The sequence below is a fragment of the Dendroctonus ponderosae genome, unplaced genomic scaffold (genome assembly GCF_020466585.1).
Source record: "Dendroctonus ponderosae isolate FM_Combo_2020 unplaced genomic scaffold, Dpon_F_20191213v2 Dpon_F_20191213_5, whole genome shotgun sequence".
Taxonomy (NCBI): domain Eukaryota; kingdom Metazoa; phylum Arthropoda; class Insecta; order Coleoptera; family Curculionidae; genus Dendroctonus; species Dendroctonus ponderosae.
This window is the reverse complement of record NW_026018715.1, coordinates 10,884,709-10,894,213: the sequence shown is the minus strand read 5'-3', so window position 1 is coordinate 10,894,213 and position 9,505 is coordinate 10,884,709. Positions and strand designations below refer to the sequence as shown.

At 37.4% G+C, this 9,505-nt stretch overlaps 1 protein-coding gene across 8 annotated transcripts in view; it reads left to right on the top strand.

The window, feature by feature from the left end:
- The window catches only part of LOC109546617 (CUGBP Elav-like family member 1-A), a 208,588-nt gene that overhangs the window by 149,184 nt on the left and 49,899 nt on the right, over positions 1-9,505 (top strand). For all 8 annotated transcript variants that reach the window (XM_019917629.2, XM_019917626.2, XM_019917630.2 and 5 more), the window contains one exon: positions 5,385-5,433. In XM_019917629.2, the coding sequence (XP_019773188.1) occupies positions 5,385-5,433 (49 nt within the window). The remainder of the gene's footprint in view (positions 1-5,384; positions 5,434-9,505) is intronic.

The window sequence follows — 9,505 nt, the reverse complement described above, 5'->3', positions numbered from 1 at the left end:
CCCTTGTTTCAACAAAATAGCACTTCAATGAAGCCTTCGCCGCTCTAATTCTTCTTCGGCTAGTTTTAATTTTTCTTTAGGTTCCCCACCCCTAGTTTCACCGCGGATAATGCCCGTTTAGTTCATTTATTAACAGTGAACTTTTATCGAGATAAATCGTTTAAACCCCAATTAGGCGAATGGCGGTCTGTTACTTTTAAGCTACTTACCGGAATTGTTATGGCGGCTTCGATTTATCTTTGGCTGCAATTTTTAATAATTCCCGCTAATTTGCCCGTTCCCGCTTAATGGCCGGGAAATAATTATAAATTGAAGCCATAAATCGTAACGGTGAAATTATTGAAAGCCGAAAAAATTGGCCCAAACCACTGATCTTGGGAGACAAAAGTGCTCAAACACGCATAAATCAGATCGCGTGCGTAGGACAGATTAATCACATTTTGCCACCAACAGCATTATAAATTCAGGCTGACATTCCGGCCATTCGTTGTGCTCCTATAAATTAGGCTTATGGCAACGAGGTTTACGTCTGAAAAATTGCACTTAAATCTGTTGAACCGATGACAGTAACTGGAGAAGGAGCGCTGTCTTCGCCTCAAATGCTGTTCCCTTTGCTGCAGAATTTGTCCATATTTTGTTCATTTTTTCATAAGGCATGTGCTGCTCGTTTTCCTGGAAAAAATCGTCGCACTAATGAAAACGCCAGCCTATATAATCCAGCCTGGACAAATATTTTCCGGCACGTCGGGTCTCAGGTGCCCTTAATGCAGCGCTTTAATGTATTCGCAAAATGAAGCGTGAAAATGGAAGAATTAATATGTCACAGTCAGGAATTGCCTTGTTGTCGTCCCGCAAGTGACCATTAGTCATACAAATTGGCAACTGGCTATTTTTGTTTCTAGTTTGCCGTCAATTTTATTAATAAATCCACTATTGTAATCTGAATGCTGCTATTATTGGACGTGGAATGGAATTTTCCAAATTCATTCCACTTGAACCGAAATAGCTGAAAAGTTTCGACTTTACTCCATCATCAGGCATTGTCTGCTGCGTTTCCAAATTATGAAATAGAGAGATGTTTGGCAGAGAACACACAGCTTTTTCTACAAGCAATTTATTACAAGGCTGTGAAACACTCAACATGATTCGAGGGTATAACTCATTTTCAGACCCGAAGGCCCCTAATTTTTTAATTTAAATGTGCCTAATGCAGCTGTTCTTATAAGGGCATATTCGCCAAATTATACCAGGTCCCATCCTGTGAATACAATTCGAGTTAAACATGGAAAAAACGATTTTCTGGGCTAAGGTACTCGTAAGTAGTCTTTTTTGTCCAAAAACTGGAAAATTCTCGAAAGGCTTTGAAAGCCACAAAATTTAACATCAATTAATTTTCCAAAAGTTCGCATTGAAAATTCTTCGCTAATTCGATGTTTTCTAGAAAAGTTTATAACGTTTTGCAATTGTTCTCATATTGCAAAGTAGCGAGAAGTTTGACAAAGAATACACACAGTCTTCTCTTCAATACAGTCTTCTCTTCAGGCAATTTATTACAMATTTGTCTGARACCCAACATGTTTCGAATGTATAAACTACTCATTATCAGACTCTGGGTCCCTGATGATGAGTAGTTTATACACTCGAATCACGTTAGGTTTYTAACAGCCTAGYCATAAATCGCTTGTGGAGACGACTATGTGYGCATGTATTGGACAAARTTTTATTCACCAACCACTTAGAATTTAGCATATATTTTTATAGATTAATTTGGAAATGTGARTAAAACTTTTAAATTTTGTTTGAGGGCGAGCAAATGAGGTCGCTTCTGTTCACATTTCAAAGTTGTGTTCACATTATAGATTGCCACTTCTTTTGRTATAAAAACTATGTGATTTTGAGTAGGYTAAGCGGTTCTGATTGTTTCCTTTAGTGTTGTGTTTAAGAGCCTCTGCAAAGTCAGACTTGCAGTAGATTCGAGTGAGACTTTGCCTTGTGATAGATTAGAATATTTGCTGCCAATCAGCTACAGATTCACCCAGTCACTTAACTTTATTAGATAAGGAAATTTTTTATGTGCGACTGCACCTGCCCGAACCCCTTTTATTCAAAGCCATTTTCTGAGAAATCAGTATCAGAACGAATCAGAGTGAATATAAGTGAAACTTTTCAAAATTGTTTGAAGGGTTCTATGCGAGCAAAAGAGGTCGCTTCTGTTTACCATTTCCCGGTTGCCAAATCAAGCTTGATTATGCCAGTAGTTTTTCCAACATTCCAAATTCATCTTCATGCTGCATATTGCGAATACATCAAAGTCAGACTTAATAACACCTGAGCCCCGGAAAAGGGTTGCATTTTTATGAACGAGCATTTTCATGGACACGACAGGCATTGAAAGGACCACAATAAAAATGTGGAAACTTTTATGCAATTTTGTTTGCCATCGATGGAATCGCATTATTTCTTCGGCTGTTTGCGTTTCAAAATTCGACGAACTAATCATGGGAAAAGCGCCAAATTGAGTTCGGTTGTTTCACTCATTATTTGAGTAATATTACGAGGGCTCAAAGTAAATACGTCCCCAGGACCGATAAAATTGAATTGCGGTGATCCTTCCTTAAAATAATATTCTTAATTGCTTTGGAGGATTGCGCAAAGAACGTCGTTAATACGACATGAAAAGGGAAAAACACATCATTCGTTCTTTCTTCTCAATTTCGTTTCGCAAAAGAATACGGTTTTGGTTGTGGGACGGTGGCTTTGCAAGGAAAATTGAAATAAACTAATTAAGTTGCGGTATTGAGGAAATTTGCCAAATGTAAAATTAAAATGGCTTTATTTTTCTTTTTGTCCTTGTACGCTTTTCTGGATGTTTTAGGCAAAGGAAATGTTTCAAGTCATCAGGCAACCAAAGTCATGTACTTCAGACTGTTTGAACCATATGCCATAAAAAATCTCATTTGCAAACCTAAAATACCATCAACCTGAAATTTTAACACTGTAAAAGGAACATTCAAATCAACGCTCAGACTAGGTTTAAGTAGAATCCAGAGTATTTGTGATTTTTCAGAAGCCTCAAACTTAAGTCCAAAGGGCAGCAATTACGTACGCCGGCAGAGACACATTTTTCTTTATTTCCACTCTGAGAGAGGCAATTGACCTCTCGAAGTCTTACTGCATGGAAGCCAACATTTTCGGCAATAACTGGACACGGTTTCACTTTAATCGGGTCTAATTTGGATTTTTAACAGCCTCTCAAACACGACTCTAGAACGATACAATCAGAAGCACTTGCAAAGGTTCATCCAAAACATGTATTTTCCAAATTAAAGCACGCAACAGGCTGAAAATTTAACACTGTTGAGACAACAGTCGTGTTATCCAATGGCCAGACTTTCACTCGAATTCGTTCTGATCCTGATTTTTCAGAGGCTCTAGAAAAATGCCTTGAAAAGTGCTTTGCTGGGGCAGATTGAATAAATGCGTCTATTTAGACTGAAGTAATTGACCCCTGGTAATCTACGCACGTGGTGTCTTCCCAACATTCAGGGCAAAGTTTGACTCAAATCTGATCGAAATCTTAGTTTTCAGAGTATCTCAACCACGAACCTAAAAGAAAACAACAGGCGACTAGCAACGCATTTAAAAAAAACTCTAGTTTTCAAACAACAGCAAGCAGCAACTCGAAATTTCAACACTGTTGCGAGAAAACACAAATTATCAATCCTGCACAGTTTCGCCCAATTTCTTTCTGATCGTAATTTATCAGAGGGTCTAGAAACTGACTTTGAAAAACCGCAATTTAGACACTTGCAAACACATTTATTAGACACATTTGAAAAAATCCCCTTATCAAATGAAAGCTAGTGACAACTTTTTAGCACTGAAATAAAACACGAGACAAAGTTTCACTCGATTCCACTGCAACTGGGATTTTTCAGAGTCTCTCAAATATAGCTCTAAAGGAAATAGGCAGGTTCACTTGTAACGACCCACTAAAAATAATTTGGTTTTCAAACCAAAGGAAGTAGCAACCTCGAATTTTAAAACACCCAAACTGTTTGGGGTTTATATCAGTAATTAGACAGAGTGCCGCTCAAATCTCTGATCCTGACTTCTTGGAGGCTCTACAAAATTACCTGAAAAAGACGCCTTTTAGACAGTTGCAGTCGCAGATTGAAAAAATTCCCATATTCAAAGAGAAGTAAGTGACGACTTGAATCTTTAGCATTTGCAAACCAATATTCAAGTCATTGATGAGGCAAAGTTTCACTCAAATATACTACAACGCACATTTCTCAGACGCTCTCAAGCCCCTAAAGCAGTACAATCGGAACTACTGGCAAAGGCTCAATCAAAACACTATAGTTTTGAAACCAAAGGTGGTGGCAATCTGGAATTTTAGCACAACTGAAACAAGGTTTACATTAGTAACTGGAGAGAGTTTCACTCAAATTCGGTTTAATCCTGACTTAACAGGGGCGTGCAAAAATTGCTATGGAATAAAATATGTGGTTGGCCAATTCAAACAATTCTCTTATGCAAACAGAAGTAAGTGGCGATCCGAAATTTTATCTCCTGGAATCCAGCAGGCGAAACTTGTCATAAATCTTGGACAATTCTGATTTTTAGAGTCCCTGAAACTTGACTCGACGAGCGAAACAACCAAAACAACACTTGCGTTATCAAGCTGACAAAGTTTCACTCGAGTTCGGTCCGATCAGATTTATCAGATGTTCTGGAAAATAATTTAAAAAAAACGCTTGAAGCTGCAGATTTAAAGAATTCTCCTAATTGAACCAAAGGACCTCTGGACATTTAAGCGCACGGACAACAAGGTTCAAAACAATAATCTGGCAAAGATTCGCTTGAACCTGGGGAAATTCTAATTTTTTAGACTCATAAAGACTCTTAAGGGAGGCAGTCATTAGCACGTGCCAAACTCTGTTAAAGAAAAGCTAGTTTTCACACAAAAGAAGCAAGTGGTAGCTTGAAAATTTAACAGGGCAAAAAGAAAATGTATTGGCGCAACCAGAGAAAGGTTTCACTCAGAATGAGTCCGATCCTTATTTTTCAGCGGCTCTGGAAGATGACTCTGGACAAACGCTAACTGAACAATTGCACATGCTTTTTCAATTGCAATTTCTGCAGTCGTTTACTCTTGCGGTTGTGGTTTGGAGCCGTTTCCAAGTAGATAACCATTCAAATGAAGCACCGAATGTTTTTTTTCAATAGAACAGCGTAGATTGTGATCCATTCACATTACATGGTTTATCGCTTGTTAGTGCCCAAAGAGTCAATTTTCCCCTTAGTTTGCCATTGAAATCCCACATGCAAAATGGGGTCCAAACATGTCACCTCTGATTTATCGAATCTGTCTGTTTCAGATGCATCACCCCATACAAATGAAGCCGGCCGACAGCGAGAACAGAAATGGTGAGTGGATAGATACTCGCGAATTGGTAATTTGCATGCGCCCTTATCCGTTTCAATTACGGCAGAGAAAAACTGTGGAAAAACCCTGCACTGTTTAGGGTGTTTGATTTCGTCAATTTTACCTCCATTCACCGATTCGAAAATGTTTGCGATTGCATTGCGTTTGCTTCTTCGCCCAATCCAATATTGCCATTAAAATTGCCCGAGTCGCGATTGACTGCATTCAGCGTAATAAAATGGCCCAAGTAATGGAATTGCATTTTAAATAAAATATTCGTCTGCACGCCATGCTATTCGACTTCAGACGGTAAATAGTTGCACTTTTGAATTAGGGATTTTTGTTATGCCCTTTTACCATTCAATTCCACTAGCATTGATCGCAGTTGGACGAAATTCAACAGTGGGTTTTTGATCTTAACTAACTAAAAAACTGAACTTGGGGAGACTAATTTCTACATAAAAATTGCTGTGAAATGCCTTGGATTTTTAACTTTTGCTCAAGAAAAGAGGAGCATGTATTACTTCCGCATCGTATTTTTAAGGTTTTGCACAAATCACTTGCATTATTTTGCAGAAGTAGTAACCAGCACCAATATTAAGTTTTTACTTGAATTTATTATGCAGAATTCATATATGCACATTCAGTCAGCAATATGAGATCAGATTGCAAAATATCTGACCTAAAATCCAGGCAGAAACTCATTGGTTAAGGAAATTTGTTCTTAATGATGGAGAAGTCGATATTTGCGCGAACACTGGTCTCTTTGCAAGCACTATTCTGCCGGAATTTGCTAGCAAATTTATTAACACTCGATTAGTTAAGCTTCGGGCTTTTTGAGCTTCATCCCGCTCTCTTCTTAATCACGCTGTTCCTACAAGGGCTATTTGCCAGCTTATGCGAGGCTGCATTCTGGAAAATTTGCAATAAACTTATAGTTGAACATGAGAAAATCGATTTTTTTGGGCCAAAGCAAGTGAAAAAAAGCATTTAAACGACTGATTGGCTGAAGTGGAAGAAAGTCATCCGGTTTAGTTTGCCAATAAAAAGGATTGATCTGTGCTCACAGCGAACCCTTCTTTGGCAAGAAAGGGAAAAATTTAGGCAGGCTTTGCAAGCTCTAAAGTTTGAGCGTGAAGTCATTTTTTGAAAGTTTGGAGCTAAACGTATGATTCGGAAAAAAACGTGCTGTTTTTCGCAGAAGTCATTTTTTCAAAGTTAGTATACTTTTTGAGATTTTTTATCTAAAATGGATTATCGTACCAACAACGAACAAATATTGATCGTTTTAGTCAAAACCAGCAGATGGAACTTTTATTACTCGAAACCATAAATTTGACTACCTTTGATCTAAAAGAAATTTTCGTTCATCGGTTTTCTTTCCGCTAAATTTCTTATTTGAGATCAATTTCTCACTTTTACTTAACTACGTTCTTCCTATAAAGCAATTTATCAACTTATGCGGGGTTGAATTCGGGAAAATGTGGAATAAGCTTCACTTAAACATGGAAAAACGATTTTTTTGGCAAAAGCAATAGAAAAAATTGGCATTTTTCGACGTAAAGCAAGCAGTGAAACGTTAAACGAATATTTGGCACTTTAATAATGGGCTGAAACGAAAAGCCCTCAACATTCTTTATTTAGTTTGCCAATAAAATGCATTGACTTTCGCTACAGCAATTATTTGGTAAAAAGTTGATAAATTTAGAAAGATTTTGAAAGTCACAAAGTTTGAGCCTTTAGTAATTTTCCGAAAGTCTCGATTAAAAATTAGAACTATGGAAAAACTGTTTTTAGCAAATAGCTTCATTAATTCGGTGTTTTCTAGAAATTTGGAAAACTTTTCGCGATTTTTCAATGAAAAAGTCATTATAGTACTGACAGSGAACAAATCTTGCTTTTTYAAGTRAWAAGCAGGAAATRKAACTTTYATAACTSAAAAATACTCATTTSRCCGATTTTGCTYCGAAATTTTTTGAAWGATYACCASTCTGCTTSAGAGCAAAACTTATTATTTGTRMACAAATTYCCACTTTTTSRAATAAATCRGGCAATTTTGAAGAATCAAGRAATACTTTACTTYGCAGATTTTATAAATTGGAATCAATTTTCTTATTCAAAGTTCTTATAAACMCCGAAAATTGTTKGCCTAAAACACAAATATGTATTTTTAATMTAAAGCTTCTACGAGTTTCAGTTAATTTARTGGTCTTCGCACCGTTTCTYGTTTTCTTYGTTTTSATGRAGAGAWTSWTGMTKAAAWGWKGWWCAAAATTGMACTKAAYTTGAGAAACTTCGTGCCGAAYCARAGGGGCGAATGAAGAGCTGCAAATGTTGCTTGCGATTGACCAATTTCTGAATTTAAATACATTTTTAACGAGTGCAGGCAAACTACTTTCTTCGTTGAGATAAGCTCTAAAACACTGCAAAATCTGCATCCTCCTTTACAAGATCAGGGCGTTAGAGCGATGGGTTGTAGTTTTCAGGGCATTTTGGAGGATTTTTTAGGTCTTTGAGGGTCTAATCGCTCGTATTTGGACGGAAAGCTCCGTAAGTTAACTGGGCCTTCTCAGTCCTCCTCAATTCTCTGCTGTACTTCGGTTAATTCTCATATCGTTACTACTTGAAAATGTAATTAAAGAATGTTGTGGCTGCACTGTAGTTCGTTCCAGTTTCGAACCTAAAGCTAATTTGAAAATTCAGCCAACTTTCCTTCGCCATTTTATCAGAAACACCCAAACCCGCCGCTCTTTCTGGTGATTGCGAGCGAAAAACACACTCCCAGCCAAAAAAAAACGAAACACGGGCAATATTCATTGGAAAGCTGCTGGTAAAATAGCCGATTCGTATCCGTACAAGTTTTTGTTTGTATTGCTCGCGCTTCTCTATTTGCGCGAAAAAAACGTCGAAATTGAAATTTAATCTCTACAAAAATGAGTTTGGCCCGCTTTTTAAATGGGAATAAAGCGGAAAGGGAAAACATGGGGGCGGCATAAATACACACAATGCCGGAACGTTGTTCACTTTTATTCGCCCGCTCCTAATGGGAAATAAAAAGGTATGGCTGAGGGCTATTTGAAGATCATCGGGAGCTGCTTGTCCTAAATCAGTATTAGAGTATGCGAGAAATACGCTGCCGATATCTGAATGATTTGCTTTAATTAAAAATTCCCATTAAATTGAATTGAGTACTCTACCGCTGATTAGTGGCGATATTCCTGCTGCTATCGAAAGAAATTCCAACAAACTTTAATACAGGATATTGCCGATAAAACAAGCATTAGCATGACGAGCGCTTACAAACGCTGATAACAAAAGGTATTATAACATGCTTTGGCTAATACTCATTCCCTTCGGGCCGCCACTCACATTTATATACAGTGTGGACGTTAGTCTCCATTTATTTTTCTGAAAACTGAGGCCTGGACTTTTGATTTACTGTTTTACATACATTTTTAAAAAGTCGCTTTCAAATTGGCGTCTGGGCGTCATTTTTATTTTAAAAATTAACGGAAAGGGGAGTTCCCTCTTGCGACACCTCAAATGAAAGTGTTTTGATCAGATTCAATCAGATGCCCAGAAAAAAAATTAGATACTGGTCCAAAGCAGGAAAAAACAAGAGGAAGAACATGTGGGAAATACAAAAAACAGATGCTTGTTAAAAAAAATCACGAAAGTGACTGAGGAAACTCAATGGCATTCTGATGCTTGATGATGATAAAAATTTGGAGCTGAATTAAATCCCACCTGATTTGAAGACTTAGAAGAGATTCAAGAAAAGCCATGTTTTACATCGAAAAATTGCTAGTAACAAGTGCCGATGCAAACGAACTCGAACGCAATTTTAATAAAGAATCGAGCAAGACAAGGTAGCAGGATGATTGTGCCGCATTCTGTTAACGAATAACACAAACAAACAGCAAACGGTAAAGCTTGTGTTTTCAATAAAGTATGCAGGGACGGATCCAGCTTTAAATTCAGGGGGGTTATGTAGAAAAAATACAGTCTTCTGTTGTCTATGAAATTAGAAAAATTATCGTCGTTTTGTGCAAGGGTGGCGTAAGATTATTGCAA